This window comes from Theobroma umbraticum, unplaced genomic scaffold (genome assembly GCF_002168275.2).
Source record: "Theobroma umbraticum cultivar Fairchild unplaced genomic scaffold, ASM216827v3 scaffold_130.0, whole genome shotgun sequence".
NCBI lineage: Eukaryota > Viridiplantae > Streptophyta > Magnoliopsida > Malvales > Malvaceae > Theobroma > Theobroma umbraticum.
In genome coordinates, this window is record NW_018397264.1 from 1,378,981 (window position 1) to 1,401,581 (window position 22,601).

General features: G+C 33.9%; 1 protein-coding gene across 1 annotated transcript; it reads left to right on the forward strand.

Annotated features, from left to right (window-relative positions):
• The first annotated feature begins 1,753 nt into the window (after positions 1-1,753).
• On the forward strand, positions 1,754-22,575 carry LOC110421887 (5'-3' exonuclease family protein). Its single transcript, XM_089784399.1, has 17 exons — positions 1,754-1,814; positions 2,384-2,397; positions 2,491-2,634; positions 3,072-3,300; positions 3,658-3,737; positions 5,786-5,824; positions 6,212-6,230; positions 8,620-8,673; positions 10,798-10,925; positions 11,010-11,078; positions 12,186-12,271; positions 16,112-16,221; positions 18,096-18,146; positions 19,253-19,311; positions 20,440-20,484; positions 21,886-21,960; positions 22,217-22,575. Exons 1-17 carry the CDS (start codon positions 1,754-1,756, stop codon positions 22,334-22,336), a joined length of 1,383 nt encoding a protein of 460 aa, XP_089640525.1. The 3' UTR covers positions 22,337-22,575.
• Positions 22,576-22,601: the final 26 nt, after the last annotated feature.

Sequence of the window (22,601 nt, forward strand, 5' to 3'; positions counted from 1 at the left end):
GCGGATTTAGCGTATAACTGCACCGACGGACGCGGAAGTGAAAGACCCGGAATGTCTGCTGTCTTGAAGAGGCTTCAGCTTGTTTTGTTGTTACAGGAGTGTATTGAAGCTGATATACCTTACTCACCGTCTTGGCTAGCCTCTCTTGTACCACGACCCAAAAGCAGCGAGCCATTGGTCGACGTGGACGCTTCGCAGATATCTGCACTTGATTCCGATTATGAGGAACTTCTTCGCGATTGAAAAGTATAGTAATTGCCTAAAAAGGGTGAGATTCAAGCAAAAGATCTTTCAGTCAATCATTCTGGGTAAAAGAGACTAATGTACAACAGCTATTTTGATTGTTTGGGAGATCAATTTGCAAAGATTGATCGCCTTAATTTTTTGATTGGAAAGTCGCTTGTAGAGTTTAAAGCTGGACAATAAAGAAGCAGATGACGAATCATACAATCTGTTATATTATTATTTAGAGAACATATACATTATATTAGATTATACTATACTGTAGAATGTCTAATATGTTATTATTCTATATTACAACTCGTATATTTTGCAATACTATTATATATTTAAATATAATTATGTATTTTATTTGATAGCATTGAATTATAATATTTTGACTATTTCAATTGTAATTTTTTTAAAATTATAAATAAAGGATAATATATTTAAATAAATAAATAAATTATGGAGTATTATTTTTAAGACTATTATAAATAAAGGATAATAATAAACAATTATTGTTGTTTGAATAATATAAAATATAATGATAATTTTTATATTATATATAAAGATATTGATCTCCAATTCATGATCTAATTTCCAAGCAACAGGATACGATAGTGTAGCTCCTTGCAGCAACTCAACACAGACACAGTTCAGACAAGCAGTGGCAAAGTGGGCATACCTGTAAATTAAGTTTGCTTGGTTTAGTTGTGCTCTGCCTGATGTCTTTCTGGTTCCCGAGTGTCCCTGCTTGAGGTTTCTGTCTTCCTCGAAGAAGCTGACTTGAGCCAGCTGTTCCAAGCTCAATAGCTCAAAGTCAGTCAATGTGCCAGCCCAAATGATTATAGAGGAAAGGGACCCACTTATATTCTTACCTGTTTTTTTCATATTTGTTTATTTTATTCCCAACCTGCCTAAGACTATTTTACATAAGAAATCAATTAAATTTTTATTATTATTTTGGAATATACTTAATTATTTTTTAATATACAACAGATGGTGTAATTTTCATTTTTTAAGATTTAATTAAAGTAAAATATTTTGATTTTTTAAAATTTAATGAAAATTATATAAAAATCTATTATTTTAAAAATAAACACTTTATTTAAAAAAATATTTTTTACTAAACACTACAATTCAGCTGTTAATCAATTATTAATATTTTTATCAATTTATTGACTTAACAAAAATATCTTTAACTAATTTTTATAATTATAATTATATAATTTTATTATTTTTATAATTTAAAAAACAAAAACTTCTCCCGGAAAGAGCACCCTTTCTTGGAGAGCTATAAAGCACCAAAAGGTGTTTTTTTCTTTAAAAAAATATAATAATAATTTTTAAATTAATAAAAAATATTTTATTTTTTTATTTGAAAATTAATAGAACTAGGCGTGATTTTGATATAATCTTTAAAAGGTAAGGTATTTTACCCATTTAATTAGGTTCCGTATACCTGTCTGTCATTCTACTGTACCTGTACCTTCTACTTTGAAAATATTTGTATGCACCGTATAAGAAGAAAATGTACGGACCCTCAAAACTAAGAGGGCTAAAGAATCCCTTTTTGCTTTGGCGGGCAATCAGTAAGAACATCTCTCGACGCTCTGCAACAATCTCGTCCCCACTCCAGGTATGGAGAAATGAAGAGTAATTTTCACTCGTTTTTCCTTTTTCAATATGAATTTATCGTCTCTCTTTATTTTATACTCTCACTTCTAAAGCTCTATTTACTGTATTCAGAAGCCTTTTTCTAAAAAATTTTTATTATCCCACTATATTGTTGCTTAATTTGTGTTTTTGTGCTGTTGTTGTTAGGTTAGAATATTTGAAGTGGAATGCGAACATTTTTGTTAAGAAAAAGCCAAAAAAAAAAGCGTTTTCTTTTGTTTGGTAATTGCAGGGAAATAGAAATATGTCTAAATGGGAGAGTTTCAAGGTTTAAATTCAAATTTCTCTGATGCCATTGACAGAGATTCAATGCAATATTTTTATTTTTTAGGAGTGGATTGTATTTTTTAGGAAGAGCGAAGAATATTAAATTTTATGATTCCATCGCAGGCTGATATGTTCTTCTTCTTCTTCTTCTTCTTCTTCTTCTTTTTATCGTTTTTCATTTGAGTTATTCCATTTAATCGTGTCATTTCCATTGCAGGAGAATTGACATTGGTGGGCTTTCTGGTCAATTTCATCTTTGAAGGCTCTTTTTTCATGTCTTAATCAAAGAGGAATTGCTGTTATGAATTTATGGCGTGTTTTCAGTCTTTGAATTTTCAGACTCATTCCTTATGGAGAAGTCTTCATCGCTTTCAAAGAAACTTCTCAAGGACTCAGAGGGTTGGAAATAACTTGCCCAGTTTTAAGAAATTCTGTGTGATTCATCCTTCACCCTGTCAAACCATTAAGGTACTTCTCAACAGTGTCTGTTGGACACGGTCTTACTCTTGCTATTGGCTGTATATTGTTGAAGGTGTCAATCTTCTTATTCTTGATTGGAAAATATCAACAATAATTTGAATTATAGTTGATACATTATTCTCATTAATATATGTAGCCTATTATTGTATATTCACTTTGGCTGTACCCTTTGAGCAAATTTTGGCTCTGGGGCCAATGGAGACCTACAAATGTTGTTGCAACTATAGATTAAAATGTTTTAAGTGTAGACTTTGAAGCTGCAAAATACCATTTCTAATGAAAGATGATTGACGGACAGCAAGTGGCTTTTTAGGTTTTACGCTCCTCTATTTATGTTGGAAGATATTTCATAGATTCCTTATAATATTGTATGGAGATTATGCAACTATCACCTAATGTCATTCATGGACCTTTTTTTTTGGCAGGGGTATTGTAGTTTATCTTATACCTTAAACACTTTACCAGGTGCTCGTCATGCAACTCCTCATGGGAATGCGGTGATTTCTTCAAAAAAGGAACAAATATTGCACCAAGGGGCAGCTCTTGACACATCCAACGTTCAAGAAAGAGTGGTGAATGCTAATTACTCAAATAATAGAGTAATGCTTATTGATGGCACATCAGTTATTTACAGGGCTTACTACAAACTTCTAGGTAACTCATGTTGCTCGTGATTTTTGCTTTCTGTTAAAGGATTTTATTTTCATCATATTGAAAGTAATGTTCCTTTTGTGTTCTTCTTTTCTGCTGCTAGTCTTAGGTGTTTCAAGCTGCTGGCTTTTCTTTTTGGTGTAAACTATTCTTAAGGAAAACATGAAAAAACAACAAGCGTAGGCATATTATTTGTTTCCTAAAAGTGGAAGTCATAATAGCTAGCTTCCTTAAAAATTATGCCTATATATAGCCTAAATCTGGGTAGCATAAATTTCTTTTTATGTGCCTCATATGTTACTTACACTGATCGTTTTTCTGTTTTATTTTCTCTCTCTTTGCATGTATGGTTGAGAGTAGCGAAACTGCACCATGGATATCTATCACATGCCGATGGCAATGGAGATTGGGTTTTAACTATATTTACAGCTTTATCTCTTGTAAGTAATATATATGTCATTAGGGGAAGTACTTTGCTTGTCTTTGTGTTGTATTTATGCTTAAAGCACTTATTTGATGTATTCCGATTGCTGGCCACTATTGATTTCATTTTGTCATGGAAAATAGATTACACAGTGGAGTTGTCTGATCGTTAATGTATACATTATTTTCTGAATTAAATAGCTATATTATGTGACAGCTACCAGAGGTGGCATAATTCTTGTCAATGGCTCCAGGAGCTGGATGTTGCATTTTATGGGTTCTGTTTGTTTCATAGAAAATAACTTCCCAAAGGAAAATATATTCCATAAAAAACATTTTCCAAAACAGGAAACTTTTTCTCTTTCATGAATGACATTGTTAGGAATATTTTCTATTGTTTGGAAAGTAAGGAAAATCTTGTTAAGTATACTTATAGAAAAGAGCTTTTATATGTTTGTAGAATAATTTATAATGAAAATTAAAATAATTACAACCTAAAAGGAAATAGAGAATAGTAGAGTATAAATTAAAAGAAGTATAAAACACCATATGAGAATTTATAAAAAGTTTGAAGGAAAAGTTGCATTATACCTTTTTTTTTTCAAAATAGCTACCTAACCATGGAGGATAGGGTAAAAAGTTGCATTATACTTGTTGCATTCAATATTCTTTTTTTGGAGACAAGGGTTACGAAGGAAAGGTAAGAAACAAAAGCAGTACACCACAAACAGTGGCCATTATAGTCAAGGTCTGCAAAGTTCTTGACCTGGATGTTCCGAAAAAAAGACCAATCACAAGGAACATAAAAAAAAATCATAAAATACAAATACTTGCTTGAGTTTTCACTGGTACTCTTTTTTGCATACAAAGAAGCTCTGGTTGCCAGTGACGAAGAGGGAGAGAATGGGAGAAATAGGCTACAGTAACTGGTGTTGAAAATGGAGAGAGAGCGAGAAAGTGACTTTGGTCAGTGGCATGAGAGAGGCAGTTAAGGAGAGGGGATGGCTCTCATGTGAAGGAGATATAAATATATGTAGAAGTATTTATTTATTTATTTTTTCCTTCTATCATTGTTTTAGAAAGAGAGCCATCGGGGAAGGAAAATGGTTTCTGGATCTCAAAAAAGGACTACATTTTCCTCATTTTGCATGCTATTCTTTCTTTTAGCAGAAGTTGTTTTCTGTTCACAAAATTCTTTTGTGTATACAAAAAACTGGAAAATATGGAAAACGACTTCTAGCTGTGAAACAAATGGAGCCTTGATTCTAGAAGCTAGGTTTTTCTGAATTTGATGTTGGATTTTGAGACTGAAGTCTGTCCTACCAACGTGAAAAGAGAGGGTGCTTTGTATTAGATCATCGAAGATTATTTGGTAGGTGAATTCATTCTTTTCCAAATTTTAGAATGCTAGTTTTTATGAAGAATCAGTAAAAAGGTTATTCAAAGCTTCTATTTCTCCACTTCCTGTCAAGTCTAAATCAAAATCTTATAGGCTTGTTCTGGCGTGTACATGATTCTCTCTGCATGCTTGTCTTCTATGTCTGGATTTGGGTTATGCTTCCTTCAATTCATAAATTCGTCTTAGGTAACAGGTCATTTAAATTTAATCCAAAATTTGAACTTTAGCACTAATGTTGTGGTAGCACTGTCTTATGGTCACTGGTTAAGCCATGATAAATCCAAACAATTTCTGTTGCTACTGCAAATATATTTTCTTTACACGCTCTCTTTTTTTTTTGGAATAAATATTATATTTGTCCTTCAAGTTCCAGCAACAAAATGAAATGCTCCTCTGCTATTCAATTTTAAACATTTATTTTTATGTATGTAATAAGTTGTAAAGCAACTGTGGATTTCCTCCTAGTTATCTTTTTCTTATTTTTCTTTTCTCCCAATAATTCTGTTGTTTCTTGTCAATGGCTATGTCTCAATTGATGATTAATTCTCTTGTGAATTGCACTCCTCTTTTTTCTCTTTTTTTTCCCCTGTTTTGAGTCTTTAAAGATTTTAATTTTCAACTTTTTTGTACTGGTCTAAGGCATTTTTGATTATTGTTATCTTGCAGATAATTGATGTTCTGGAATTTCTTCCTTCGCATGTGGCGGTATGTATGCTTTTTATTTTTGTTTTTATATTTTTTTGGTCATTTTTCTATAACATTTTTAGAGATGATTGTCTGTTATGTACTTCACCATTGTCCCAGATTAGCTTCAAAGCTAACACATAAATATTTGGAGCATTTTGGTTAACCGTTCAGTAACTTTCTCTCTTGGAAAGTTGTTTTTTGCATAGTTTGTGTAGTCTTTTTAAAGCTGTGTTGCTGAAAATTTTCTTTTCTATGGTTTTGCTAGGCTGTCCTTAGATATTACTTGCTGTTAGTTTATCTTGTAGCTTGTCTTTGCAGTTGTTTTAAATTATAGCTTTACTGTATGTAGCTGTATAATTTTCCAAATATTCATCTTACCCCATTTTTTCCTCCTTTCTGATGCAGGTGGTGTTTGACCATGATGGTAAGATTTAAAATTCGGTAATAATTATTTTCCTTATATTACTTGAATTTGTAAATTGCTAAATATGATTGCTTTGAATTCACCATATATTTTACTCTTAGTCCTTTTTTTTTTTTGAAAATTATTTTACTCTTAGTCCTTATGTGTGTTGTTTACATACTATTTAGACAAATCTTTTATGCTTTTTCTAATGGATTTTAAACTAGTCTGATTTGAAGTAGTTTTGCTCCCAGTTCCCTTGGGAACATTTTTCATTATCTTAATCTGTTTTCATTTCATATACATATCTGTTAGTGGTCATGTTAAGGTGTTGGAGTAAAACCTAAACTGGACAAATCAAATTTGACTGAATTAAAACTAGTTTTAACACCTTACTAGAAGGGTGAAAATTGGTTTAGTTACCATTATCTTTTAAAAATTTCAAAATTGTGATAAAACATTCTATTTCATTTTCTTAATAAATTGTAAAGAAAATGATTGTGACAAAATTTTGTGCTTTGGGTTGATTCAGGTGGATCATGTTTTAATAACATGAACCAAACTGAACTGAGTAGTAAAAAAATTTCCAAAATATCTATGCTGAGCTCTACGAATTTATATATGCTTTGTTTCTGTTTCAGTTGATCCCTCTTTTTTTTCCCCTTCATTTAAAACCTAAACAAGCTAAAGTGTAGACCTTTTTGGACAGCTGGACAACATTGTTTCATTCCAATTAGTCTGTCCTAAGATGTGTTCCCAAATCAATCCTGTTGGTCATGTTTAGTGCACAATTTTTGTGATAAACATGCTCCTATTCACTTATGCCTGCTCATAGCCTTACCTGCTCTCTTTTTTATGCTGTCACATGCTTGTTTAGTATTTCAAATTCTGTTTGAAAGTTGATGCCCTTCCCTGTATTTTGTTTCTTTAAGGTATTGAGTGGACAGTGACTATTAAATAAAGGTTAACTTCATATCAAATTCCATTTAAATATGTAGAGTCTCTATTATACTTATCTCTATTGCCATTTTATTACTCCATGAAAGATGTTTTTTCCCCTTCAAGTTGCCACATATAACCGATATCTCCCCTAAGGATTCTTAAATTCGTTATGTTCATAGTTTGGAAGCAATATATTTTCTGGGCCAGTGCTTTTCACTTTTGTAAGATTTTGGTTAGGATAATCCTCAATAACGCATTTTTCTTTCAGTGGTGCAATAGGATTGTATACTGTTTTAGATTCCTCAATTTTGAAGTGCTCAACAATTTGGGTTCTATGAATCAAAATTCAAAGTAGTGTTGATTTTAGATAATGATATGTGCTGCTAATTATATGGGGTTGTATTTTTTTTTTATCATGCATCTACCATGCTTTCATACACACATCTACATAGGTATGCAGGATGTTCTCATATGCATATTTGTGTATGTGTATTCTGATTTTTGAGTATACGATAGGAAGTATCATGTATATCCGCAGATTTCAGATTAAGTTCTATTTGGAAATGAGACGTATTTAGAAACTTTGACTAATTATTGATGCTTTGGGGGTAATTGTAAGTGTTATATGTGTTCTAAGTCACTGCTGGTCCTGTTCTCAAATATGATCAAAGTGTTTGGTGCAATGTGTTACATAAGTATAGTTCCTTTTCAAACTGTTCTCTTTCTCTCTTGTGCACTTGCTTGCATTTTTTAGCATCTTGATATCAAGGGACTTGGAAGTCATTCGCCCACACTATGCTTGAAAGCCCCCATTAGTTCTCTACTTTTCACTATTGAAGCAAAGAGAATACCTTGTGAACGCTGAAATTTCACTGGATTTTGTGCCTAAAAGCTCCTTTATATGCTAAAACACTTTTGAATGCTTTTGCATCTATTGTTTAAAATGCCTTTTAGTCTAAATTAAAACTTAGATCTCCTTGTATGAAGGAGATCTGAAACTCTTTCCAATCTTAGCTTTGGTGTACTAGATGAATAAGTTTCATGGAAATGATACTTAGGAATTTTCCTCAGAAAATGCTTTAAAAGTTGAAATTAATTGTACTTATGATTTACGCAAGAGGTAGAAATATTATCTAGGACAAGTTTTCTGTTTGTGCACAAAATATTGTTTAAGGGCATTGATGAAATCTAAATGATAGTCTTGTTCATTGAAGTTTACTAACTCTTTTAGCACTTTTTAAGATGCCCTAGGTGGTCAGAATTGAAACCTTTAAATGCTATTTGAAACTGTTGTGAGTTGCATTGTATCTAAATTAGTTTATTTCCAGGCAGCTGATTGCTCTTTATGTGCAGTAGATGGTCATCTAGTATGATAATCCCTTTTATAGTCAGTGGCATGGAGTTTCTTGGTTTGTGAAGCTCTTGTTTCAAGCAGTTTTTTTTTGATAAAAAGACCTCTTCTTTTCAGGAATTCCATTTGGTCATACTTCTATTTCTTCAAAAGAAAATGTCATGGCAAAAGGTATGCTTTATTGATGCAATCTTTGTTCTATTATGTGGTCAAGTTGCTGAAGTAGACTGATCTCTAAGAAATCACACCTGTGAAATTTGGAATATTATCAGTTGGTAAACCATTATAATATTGGTGAAGCTTTTGGGTTTGGGCTGAGGTGGAACATGTGTGTCTATATACAAGCACACTCTCTCACACACATTTGCGTATGTGCATATCATATTACGGTAGTAAAGGCCAAATCTGCCCATGTAGACAAGAAGAGCAGATCTTTAAGTCTTTGGATCTTTCAGATTGAGAGTGGCCCTTGAATGTGCATATTTATTGAAAGTGTCTGAGAATGTTGGAGTCCAATAAGCCATCAGCCTTTTTTATGTTGATAAGCAAAATTTAGTGATGCTTATGGTTACGGGGGATTGCTGGTTCTTTCACTATGACATGTCTTTTCTTTTTCCTGAATAAACATTGAGGTCTCTGACTTTTCTGCACAACCAACCTTTATTATCGGATCCTCATCACTCTGCCATTTAGTATTTGCTACACAATATAGTATACCCCTTCCACCAACCAAAAAACAAAAAATTAAATAAATAAAATATAAGCATATAGTATTTCGCAATTCACCTCTTCTCCAATTTTGTGGACCAAGACTGAATAATAACCCCCACCTTTTTTTTTTTAAAAAAGCTATAATAACAAATAATGTGACTCCAATTACTTCCTCACTCATGATATCTTGTGAATAAGTACTCTTGCAGATTGCTTTTGCTCTTGTTTTTGTTACTGCTTCATACGCAGGTCACTCCGTAGGAATACTAGTTTCCAATGTGTTTGCTGATTTATTTATTTTTATGGTTGCTTGCTTCAAGATTCCATCCCCCTTTCCTCCCATTAATACCATAGGTACCTGTTTCTCCCATCAAAGAGCTATTAGTTCATTTAATTGTGGTCCTTCAGAAAGCACCACCTTACAGGCAATATTATGACGCCTTTTACCTTTAGGAGATTTCGATGCTTCTGGATTTAGATTTTACTTGAACATTGCTATTACTATGACTTGAAGAAATACTCCAAGAAGTATGAATTTTCTCGATGAGATGAATAGACAGAGAATAATTGCTTAATTTAAATTCTAGTTTAACCAATTGAAGAAACTCATTTATCTGAGAAATGTGTCTGCTAATCAACATAATTTATGTGCAAGTGATGAAAGAGCAGTGGTCATTTTCAACAACCACATGACTGCTTAATAAAGCGTATAATATGTAGTAATTGATGGATTGGGGTCATCAATGAAGTTTACGCTGCTATTTTAGGTGCTAAGTTATTAATAAAATCCTGAAATTCTTCTCTAGTATAAAGTGGACGCCTGCTGTGTTCCTTTGGAGGCTATTTCCTATTCAAGTTATGTTACTATTCCAAGAAATTTAGCAACCTTGGAACAGGAAAACATCGTTGATCTGGCAGTATATGATTTTTCCTCCTGCCATCTGTTCTTAAAGTAATGGTTCCTTTCTCTCCTTTCATTTTGGATGTTTTCTATAGTGTAAAGGTTTTGGCGAAGACATATTAAATTCAACTTTTACAAACATGTTGCTTATCCTTTTCTCTGTTCATAAGTTTAGATATCTTGATTTCTTGTGTGCTATTACATTTTCTTTAGTACAGTATGAATCCTTTTCCGGATCTCTGTTCATATGGATGATACTGGACCTTCTGTAGAGAGTCAAAGCTAAATCAGTAGATCTGCCTTTCTAAGCTACTTCCTATTTGGCCAATGACTTTTAGACCTCACAAAAAATTTGTGTGAGCCTTTTTTCTTTGTCTTGATGGCTTTACGCATGGACTTATCAGTTATGAGGAGAACAATTAACAGTTATGTCTAATATGTCATATTTGGATGTTGGCTTCACCATTCTTTATCCTTCATATGCCTTTCTTAAGGGCCTGCAATTTGGTCTTTTGTTCCCCTATGGTGCATTTTCGTCTTGTCAAAATATCTTTGACTTCTAAGTATTAAGTGTAGCATTAGCAAGTAAAGGAAACATATTTAGTAGTATGCCACATTTTGGCTGGAAATATACATGCTTTTGTCTGAGCAGTGTCTAATCATGTAGTCTTAATGTTTTGAAGGTTTAAATTTTCGTCATACTCTGTACCCTTCATACAAGAGCAATCGCCCTCCTACACCCGATACCATAGTGCAGGGACTTCAATATTTGAAGGCATCCATCAAAGCTATGTCCATTAAGGTGATTGAGGTAAACAGCTGGACACCAGGATGCTTATGATTTGGTTGATTGATGTCGTGTATGGCAAGTAATTAAGAATTTAGTCTAAGGCAGGTACCTGGGGTAGAAGCTGATGACGTGATTGGGACACTGGCTGCAAGGAGTGTTGATGCAGGGTTTAAGGTAATTTTCTTACGATGTATTTGGGAAACCTTGAGCATGCCCTTTGACGTGGTTATAGGACTTTGGGCTTGGTTGAAGTAAAGAAGTTTTACCGGTACAGAATTATTTCCTTTCTCATATGACACTTTGCTGTCCAATTTATCGGTGATATGACATGAAAAAATGAAAAAGGTTACGTGGAATTATCTTCAGAGATTTCCATATACCAATGACAATAATAAGAAAAACAAGCTTACTGTTTCAAAATTAGCAACTTATTTCATATCACAGACTTCTTTTATATTGATTAGGAAAGGGTAAAGTTACCTGGTGCTGGAGCTATATTGAGAGTTTACCGTTTCCAAAGTTTGGAAGTGGTCTGAAGTTTTTCTTTTTGACTCTGTTTGCTTGATAGCTATTTATGTAGGTTTCTCTCTGTTATCTGCTTATGCGGGAGTAAAATAATTGGAGATGTTCTGGTCACTTTCAGGGGTGAAACTAAAGTTTTTGTTTGGCGGTGCCATATGAAATATAAAGCAACTCGTATTTCACTCAAACAATATCTACATCAATGGTTTTTGGTATCAAAATATATTTTGTTAAAAGATAGAATTGCATTAACGATTTTAGATTTAATAAAAATTAAGCATTTAAACAAATTCTTGCAATTTATAATTAATTAATGAACATCAAAAAGAAAAATAGATAAAATAATTTGTTTAATGTGAAATATCTATGAGAAAATAAAGATGCTAGTATTATTCAGTAAGTTTTCTCCTAGTAGGTCAAGCATGCTGTTTGAGGTCCTCTGTGTACTTAAATTCTCAACTCTCTATGAGGCCCTCACCCACTTAAAAGGTTGGGAAAGGGAAGAGGCCAGGGGGTGATTGGGGTCTTGTTTCCAGGAAGTTCTTTGAAAGGGAAATTTGATCTTCAGGACTAAAGTCAAAGGGCTTCTACTTTTGTAGATAATTTGTTCATATGGACATAGAAAATTAATTGTCTATGATTTATTGTCTATTCCTATGGGCAAAGAAAATTAGTTTTGTTCTTACAGTCAGAATAGGGAATTTCTTAGTACATTTCCGTTCTGATTTGTTATTTTGGATTTCACTTCTTTCCTGACAGGTTAGAGTTGTCTCCCCAGACAAAGATTTCTTTCAAATCCTATCACCTTCATTACGTCTACTACGAATTGCACCACGTGGCTATGAGTTAGTATACATTCTTTGATGCATTATCACTCCTAACTTCTGTTGCAGTGGGTAATAAAGTCCATTTTTAATACAGTAGGCAGCTTGTTTATTTCTATGCATACATAATACACATCTTCCATATATAAATGTTTTTTGAAAGTCATCTTCCATATGTATGTTACTTTGTAGGAACTTGTATATGTATCTGTGTTTCGATAACCTAAAGCATGGATATTGGTCCAATACATTCTAAATTTGTAACTTGAAGATACTATAAGCTGCCTACTGACTTACGTATGTGCATAACCTGATTAATGGTAACAGTGAATGCAATATTCTAATTTGTGGATATTGTTACATTAGGCTAGTCAAAAACAATCAAAGCTTTACCTTGTCTTTTGACTCTTTTAGTGCTAAATATAGTGGAAGCTGCCCATTGGCTGTGCTTGACAATTTTTTATTTTAATCTTTCTTTTGGGGTTGGTAGGAGCCAATATCTTGGCAGCAGCTTAACTGGTTTCCTTTTCATCTTAGGCTCAATGCCCTAAGTAAGATTAAACCTATGACCCAATGTTCATTTAAAGATTTGAACATTGTTATAAAATATTTAATCAAGGATTTCAGCTTGTTAAGTTGGTTTAATTACGGACAGGTGCTACTGATTTCGTTGATTCTGTGATAATTAGTTACTGGGCCAAGAAAAAGGAAATGTGCATTTGACATTTTTATAATCTTTTTTTCCTTTCTAACCTAAATGAAAGACAAAAGTTGAAAACAGAGAATGAAACAAAATCGTCTAATATCTCTATTGGAATTACTCGGTGCTAAGTATATAGAAGAAAAACTATGTAAAGCTAGATCTGAGAATCTGGTAAAGTACGAGAAATTAGGGAACAAGAAATCTGGAAATAATCCAGCAAAAGAAGGAAAATAGAGAAAGGAAATAATATCCCTAAACTAACTCCTACAGATCTGGAATATAATCAATAAAAATAAATTCATGAGCTGTCAACACTCCCTCTCAAGCTGGTGAATAGATGCTGATCATTCCCCGCTTGTCTACTAGCACTTCTAAACTTCATCCAGGCAGCCCTTTTGTTAGAACATCAGCTATTTGTTTTTTGGTATGCACATAGGTCATGCAAATTACCCTATCTTCTATTTCTCTTTGATAAAATGTCAATCTACCTCCACATGCTTTGTTCAGTCATGATGAACCAGATTATGTGCAATACTCATTGCAGCTTTATTGTCACAATATAGCTTCTTAGGTCCCATACTAGTCACTTTCAGTTCTTCCATTAGCTTCTTTAACCAAATCAGCTCACAGGTTCCTTGTGCAAGAGCTCTAAAGTCTGCTTCTGCACTGCTACGAGCTACAACTGGTTGCTTCTTGCTTCTCCAAGTAACCAGGTTCCCCCAAACCTTTGTACAATAACCTGGTGTGGACCTTCTATCCTCAACTGAACCTGTCCAATCTGCATCAGTAAATGCCTTCACACTTCTCAGCTCATTTTTCTTGAAGATTTACTAGGCGTAGATTTTAGATACTGAAAGATTCGATTGACTGCCTCAAGATGTTCTTCAGTCGGAGAATGCATATACTGGCTCACTACAGTTACAGCAAATGCAATAGCTAGTCTTGTGTGAGATAAGGAAATCAATCTTCCCACTAGACATTGATATCTCCCCCTATCTCATGGAATTCCACTCCTTGCTCTTCCAAGGTTCATGTTCATAACTATGGGTGTTTCAGCTGGCTTTGAACCAAGCATTATTGTCTCTTTCAAAAGGTCTAATGTGTATTTTCTTTAGGAGGTAATAATACGTTTCATGCTTCTGGCCACTTCCATCATTAAGAAATATCTTAGTTGCCTGAGGTCTTTGATTTCAAATTCACTTCTAAGAGTTTTCTTAAGCTCTCTCCATTTCTTCTTTATCGTCTCCAGTTAAAATAATATCATCCACATACATGATCAAGATAGTTTTCTTTCCATCTTGTGAATGCTCGAAAAAAAGAGTATGATCAGTTTGTACCTGATGGTAACCATGCCTCTTTATAGTCTTTGCAAAACGGTCTAAATAAGCCCTTGGCTATTGTTGTAATCCATTTAGTGACTTTTTCAATCTACATACTTTTTTTTTACCACTTGCCCCTTCAAAACCTGGAGGCAAATCCATGTAAACCTCCTCATCAAGCTCTCCGTTTGGAGGCATTTTTGACATCCGTTTGATGTAGTGCCTAGTCAAGATGAGCTGCTAGTGATAGTAGCACTCTTATAGTGTTTAACTTTGCAACTGGAGCAAACGTTTCTGTGTAATCCACTCCAAAATCTTGAGTGAATCCTTTGGCAACTGGACGAGCCTTGTGCCTCTCTGGTTCACCTTCTGACTTATACTTAACGGTAAACACTCATTTACATCCTACAGAACTCTTACCTTCAGGTAACTCCACTACATCCCAAGTTTCATTCCTTTTTAGGGCTCTCATTTCTTCAAGTGCAGCAGCCCTCCATTCTGGTTTTTCAAAAGCTTCTTGAATATTTTTTGGAATCTCATCCCTTTCAACTTTTTCTGTCAAAGCTTGGAATGCTTGTGACAATCGGCTATAAGATAAGTAATTAGAAGTAGGATGTTGGGTGCATGATTTAGCCCTTTTCCTCAGAGCTATTGGAATGTCCAACTCATTAGGTTGAGTCTCCACTTGAGGCAAATTAGAAGTATCACCAGCATCAATAATAATTCTCCTCAATTACTTAAACAAATTAACTAGTGGAAGTACTTAATTATATAAAATCAAAGGTTAGGTCCCTAATTGATCATTGGACTAAAGGTTAGATCTTAATTTAAGGCATTTAGCCTTTATTTTAAGGAGGCTGCTATCTTGGAAGATTAAAGATCTTTGGTTTGTGTGCTCCTACCCAAGTATTATATTGTCCAAAGTTTTGCAAACTTGAAGTAGACTGCTTCATGTTCAAGATGCATTGTGTTTTTGTTATCTTTTGAAGACACGCTGAATCTTAAAGTGGCAAAACTCTAAAGCAAAAGTTATATTGCCCCTTTGATTATCATTATAATCATTATTACTATTTATATAATGATTTAGAAGTTAATTAGTAATCAATAATTATGGTCTCTTAGTTTACTACAAATATAAATTGTTTTTCCAGGTAGGAATTAAATGATATGGTAAATTTAAAGCCCTCAGATTTATATACAAAACCGAGAACCAATTATTTGACAAATAAATAAATGCAGCTTCAAAGTCTGGAGCTGATTTCTTGTGAGAATTGAACTTTTTCAATGGGATCATTCAACAGGGTTTTTGAGACAGTTAAACAACCTTTTTGTTATTTGTTCATTTTCGTCATGAGTTTTGATGATATGGTAGTAATAAACTAATAATTAACAGTTTGAATATTTCTACTTGCTTAGGTTCATTAATTAATTACTGAAAAGTAGTATAGGAAAGTAGATACCCTATTCAAGATACTTCGTTTGAGGCCAGTATATGATGCAATTGGATTTAAAAGTAAAAGTAGCTGTGTGTCATTATCTTATTTGCCAAGTTAGTTTCGTTTTACCTGTTGTATCGTATGTCATTCATTATAGAGTTGGATGTCTCTAAATCATGTATCGTGGTTGTTTCTGTCAATTGTGTAGATTTATAGTCTGATGGTTAAGTGGCTCATTGTATTGAAAAGTGTGAAACTTGTAGAATTTTACTAAATTACTAATCTGTTCGTATTGTGCTTTCTTCTGCCTAAGATAACTAGATTTGTTTTTCTTTTCTGTTGTAGATATATTGCCATGTTCTTGAGTACCTGAGCTTAGATTTGTATTACTTTGCTTTCCCAGGATGGTTTCATTTGGACTCGAGGATTTCTCCAAAAGATATGGAGATCTGAAACCTTCCCAGTTCGTTGATATGATCGCTCTTATGGGTGACAGATGTGATAATATTCCAGGTGGTTTCATTATATTAGTTTCTAAGACTCAGAAAACAAAAAAAGAAAGAATTTGTTCACCACCTTTCTCTCCTGCATTCTTTATTATTCCATTAAATTAGTTTATAAATGGAGAAGCATCACAAATTGACATGGGCAGTGTTTTTATACCGTAGCCTAGTTTTTTATCTTCCCATTCACAGAAGCTATACATTTTTTTATTTATTCATAATGTATAAGTTTAAAGTTATATGCAGTATTAACTCATTTCCTATTTAAGATGTTTGCCTGTTTGCGTTCACCGTCTCTCGTATGAGCTATGTTTCTTGTAAATGGTTCTTTTGGTGTTGGGGTGAGAAAGTATGAAAAGTGAATAAAGGAGATGAGGTGGAAAGGATAGAGAGGAGGATTGTTGCACACCTTTGAGTACATGATGAAGAAAGTAGGAATCAGACATGAGGAATGGGAAGTGGGAAGTATGGAGTAGGGAATAGGATGTAAGAATGAGGAAGTAGCTGGTGAGAAGTGAGAACTAGGAATTGAAATCAGAAGCTGGAAACACAGTGGAGAAATACAGAGCTTTGTATGGGAAGTATTTTCATCCAAAATGAGGTTTGGTTTTATATACAAGATTAGCACATTTAATGCAGCTAATAAGCTTCCATCTCGCTTTATACTATAAGAACTGTATATTTTAGGGTGATTGACAGGTACTGTAAGTCTGCAACAAACGGTAGAGATAATGCCATTTGTGGAATATGACTCATGGACCCATCAAGGCTACTTTCTACATAACCCCAAGAAAATGAACTTAATTTAGAAATGGCCATGCCACTAGTCTTGGGGTTAAACCTACTACCATAATCATACTTGAAGGACATATTTTCCAGAGATCCTAAGGAATAGGTGTAAATTGGTAAATGTAATTAACCAAAACGAAGCATCTTTGTAGACTAAGATTTTTCCTGGTTATTGTAGAAATGCTTATGCTAGTTGTCGAACTGAAACTTCATTGATATATTTTTGTTTTAAAAACCAAACTTTGAATTAAGGACCTTTTATATATTTGAATCTTTCTTCCTAGTCATTCAATAGAAAAAATAGGTGTAATATGTTCTTTGGTGTTGAGAGTTGTGATAGGAATTTTCTCTTTATTTGGGTGTGGAGAAGTCTTCAACTTGTAGAGATATTCTATAGAAACGTCACTTACGTTTTGTGTGTAGAGATTCACTTTTATTTTTGCCAGTCGCCTTGATTTAGGATCAGCTGGATCTGATTTGATGGCCATGCCTGTAGTAAAAGCATGGTAGCTTGTTAGTACTAGAGTATCTTGGCAGGAAGTATAAGGAGAAATGAAGTTCATATGTTTTAGTCACTGCTTTGTCCCCATTTGAAAAACATGTAAAAAGTTGGTTTTCACAAAGACAGAAACCATAGAATTAAGTCTTGCTTATCTATACTAGTGGAAACTGATGCTGTATCAAAAGGAGGTGATTGATTACTGAAATAAATTGCGACTCCTGAGTTCCTTCTTATTATCTTAGATATATGAGGCTTGAACCTTTTTTCTTTGGAATTATGGATGTTACATGTATGGCAGTAGTGATGCTGAGATATTGATATACAATGCAAGTATGTTGTTTAGATGCATGTGATGTTTGTTGTGGTTTCTTAAATTCTAAGTTTGGAATGAGTTGGAGTGTCTTCCTTTTTTCTTGATTTTTTTTCTGCACTCCTTTAGTTATCTTGAAGATTGAGTTCTTCCAACTTTAAGTTAAGCATACATATTTTTTCATTACCTTTGATTTGCTATGGAGTTTTCCTTCCTAATTTACTTCCTTTTGCGATCAGACTGTGCCTCAAATTATTGATTCATCAATGCCTTTTAACTGCAGGAGTTGATGGTATTGGAAATGTCCATGCTGTGCAGTTGATCAGTAAATTTGGTATGTTGTTTTGTTGAGAACTGAAAAGCTGCATCTGTTTTCATTCTATCAGATGGAACAATCTACCCCTTTCTTATGTTTTAAAACTCCTTTTCTGGCCTCTTTTCTGATGAATGGAAGTCAGCTAGATTATGAGTGTGCCAGTGCTCCTGGAATTATAATAAAGTACAAATTAATTTTACCCCTTCATTATAAGCAACAATAGTTGGCACTATTTTCAAGATTGGGAAAAGTATCCTGTAGGTTGCAGTTTTGAGCAATGCTTGAGTAGTCTTTTGTTGAGATTCCTTTGGGTATACCATGCCTCTATGTAATCTTAATAATTTTCATTGTTATATAGACTTCTTTTATAGATTTATCTTTGAAAATCCTTTCACATGGTTTTAACGAAGTGGCTTGTCATATCCAAAAACAATTGAATGCGTTTGTATTCGCACTCTTAAGCAACTGAGAAATGGTCTGTGCCCTCTCTTTCTCTCTTGTGTATTTTGTGCACCTCCCTTAGCATATGCAAATATCATCATGATTTGCAGCAAGCCCTTGTGCTATCTATAGACCTAGACCTGGACATCAGTGGCAACTGATAACCCCTTGCCAGAATAAATTTAAGAGGAATTTGTGAGAAATAACCCTCTTCATAAGCCCAATTCAAAAATGACCCTCGTTATAATATAATCAGCTTTTACTTGGTTCCATTGAAAGCGAGGAGAAACAGAAGTTGCCTGAGTAGCAAGTGAAAACTTGATAAATGTGGTTCAAGACGCTTGTCATCTCAAATGGAGTCAAGTGCTCTTGTCAATGAAATGTTTAATAAACAAAAATGTCAATGTCCTTGTCATATCCGTCATATATTAGAGATGTATCGCTATGTGATTTGAGGAATGGGATTTGAGATCATGGATTACTGTAACTATTAATGTTGTAAGCAAAGTCCAAAAGGTTTAGCCTTGGGTTGCTTATTGACATTTATCCTAGGGTTACTGATTTTCATGCATTGTGTGTAATCTTCTCTATTCTACGCTACTTTGGTACTGCTTTTGTTATTTTTCCTTTGTAGGCTGTTGTGTTTTTGGATATTGGTTTGTGATCTTTCATTACACATGCAGGCACATTGGAGAATTTACTGCAGTGTGTTGATCAAGTTGAAGTTGACCACATCAGGAAGGTAGAATCAGCTTAGGATGAACACAACATGAATAGATGCATGTTACTAAAATTTTCCTTTTTGTTTACAATCTCATTGGTCAGTTATCTAGGTGAACTGACCAATGAGATTGAGGCCATTTGCATAAGGCACGAGCTGATTGGTTGGGTTTTGATTTGGATATATATTCAAGAACATCCTAAGTCCCAGAAATTACATAACCTGGCCTATAAATAGGTTGACTTGCACCAGACCTCATATGGTTTATATTTATTGAATCAATTCAGGATTCATTATTTTTTATAGCATGTTGACATATATTGCTAGGTTTGAACCTATATACGGCTCCAACACTCAGGAATCATGGTTCATATATATTAAGTTTTAGCCATCTCAGAACGAATTAATACCCTAAAGCTGGAGTTTCAAGAAATGATTGTTTAATTTCAAAGTCATGTTTGATTTAAGTGGGAATAGTTGGTTGGTATAAGAATTATCCCTTTAATTCAATGTGCAGTTGTCACATAGAATAATAAGGAGAAGATTTGAGAAGATTATCTAAAAATGGATATTCTAAACTGATCATCCTTTTTAACCCATGTGGCAGCTCGTCTCATTTTGTAATTTATTGCCAACAATTTTTGCTTTAAGTTTCCTTTTTTTTTTCATGACTTGACGTTAACTGGACTATAAATTTTTTTTTAGATTTTCAGTGAGGGCCTAAACTAACACCCTGAATTTACAAACAAGACTCAATACTGCACGGGTGAATTTGTTCATCTTACCAGCAAAGGAAAATCTCCTTGTTACCTTAAGGATACATTCTATGTTCACAAATAGACTCTGTTCTAGTGTTTAATATAAAAAGATTTAATTCGTTCTAAGGCATGTGGATGTTCTTTTTGGTTTGTGGGGGAAGGAAACAGGGTGATATAATTATAGCTCTGTGAAAATTTTCTGCATGCTTGCTTGGTTGTTTTAAATTTTGTTACATTCATTTTCGATTTTAACATGAAATAATGAGGATCCTACATTCCCTCTCCCCCTCCCCCTCCTCTCTCTCTCTTCTCTCCCACCCCTCTCCCTCTTTTTTTCCTGTCGTGCTAAGCAAATAACTGATGGTCCAAAGTTATCTGTTATGTTTTGCAGGCCTTGAAAGCAAATGCTGATCAAGCTATATTAAGCAAGAACCTGGTAATCTATTCATCCTTTGCTTCTTGTGGAAAATACCTATTTGAAGTGAAAAGAAATTTCTTTCGTAATTCATGTTAATGACCAATGTATGTTCATTAATTAAATCTTTATCATGTTGAGCATGTCATTTTTCAGTCATACTAGATGATTTGACCCTTTATTTGATGATGAAAATGCCTGTCTAATATTGTTAAACAACTTAGATCTTGTACCATCCACATCATTTGTGGTGGAGATGTTGGCTAGGCAACTTTAATTACAAAGTCCTGACCATCAAGGCTGCATTCTGGAATGTCTGGGGGCATTTCTCCTGGTGGATGCATCTTTTCTTATGTTGTAGATGAGAGAGTGCTTCCACTGCACTAGCAGCTTGGATTCCTAAGAGCTAGAAACTGCTACTAAGCTGTCGTAGCATTTTTAATGAGGAGGAGGTGCTCCCACTGTTCTAATAATTTGGGCTTACAGAAAATGTAGAAAAAGAGAGAAAACCATCATAGGCTTCGATATTCGTGGGTTACCTTGGTTGTACTATTTTGAAGGAATATGATATTGAGGGAGATTAGTTGGTGAATGTCTTTGTCTCTATGACAGACCTAGGATGCAATCATATGTTCACCAAGGATGAGGGAATTAGCAAGTGGTAGAGGACCTTTCCTCTCTCAAATTTAGAGGAACAAAAAGGAAATATTTTTACAGCCCAACATTTAGACTGAAGAAAAAGTGAAGTTACTCAGAAGCTGTTAATCTGATGGATATAGTCATAACAAGTTGAAACTTGGCATCATCTGCATACACTGTCAAGAAAAATTAAATTATTGACCATATGGTGCATAAAAAGCTTCCTTAATAGATCACACAATATATTTCCTCATGCATAGCATGCGTCTGTTTCCTTGAGCACATTTTAGGTTACAAAAGCAATAAGCTTTAGATAAAAGCTGAAAAGAGTAAGTTGCTTAATATTTTGTCTCTGCCTAGAAAGCTTTTAGATCAAAGCTTGAACTGAAACCATATAGCCCTATTTGAAATCTGACTTGGCTTGAGTCTATTTGAAAAGCACTTGGTTGAGCCTTGTGAGAATGCAGGTTAGGTTGATTAGTTTTATAGTGTGTGAGTGCATCTTGTTACTTAATGAGCCATTGTCACTCTTCCTGATCCTGGTGAACTCCATTCACCTATCTATTTTCCCCTATAAATTTTTTAGAATCTCTACTTTTTTTACTCATGTTGGAAAGATTCATTTCAGTTCAGAAATGTTGAATCCTCGACATGCTGTCATTGTTTAGAAACTTGCAATTTACACTTATTCAGTTCCTCGGCTTCTGTGTGTTTTGACAGGAGTTGGAACAGATTGTGATCTATGAACTCCATCATGATACTTGAAACTTTTTGTTATTGTAGGCAATGCTGCGATGTGATCTTCCATTCTATATGGTACCATTTGCCACCACAGATCTCACATTTAAGAAACCAGAGGTTTGTAGAATGAGTTGATCTTTATTTTAAAAGATTTGCATGCTCTGACGGCCAAATCATTGTTATTTGATGAAATTTACTATTGGTGAAAGATTGGCTACAACTGGCATGATGAAGCTAGTCATCTGGATATTGCTTGTTTGGTATGGAAGGAATACTGAATAACAAAATGAATGTCCTTAAAGTCCAGGATTATTTGCATGTTATTTTTATTTTGAAATATAGAAACCTCAAAACTGTGTTTTAATTTGTACAGGACAATGGTGAGAAATTCACAAGCCTTTTGACTGCCATTAGTGCCTATGCAGAAGGATTCTCAGCTGACCCAATAATCAGAAGAGCTTTCTATTTGTGGAAGAAGCTTGAAGCATGTTGATTTGCATTTGAGATTTTAGGCTCTGTACTCAATTCCAAGCATGTTTCGAAGGAAGGGCATAGCTTAGGCAAAGAGGTTAGCAATTTTCTTTTTGTTTGTATAGCTCACCTGATTATGGCTGATTTTGGAACTGAGTGTATAGATGCAACTGTGTTATATTTATTTACTAACATATATAAAATTGCTAATATATGTTTAATGACCCTGAATTCGTAATATCTTTTTTGTGGGTCTGAGGACTTAAAATCTGGTTTATTGTTTTTTT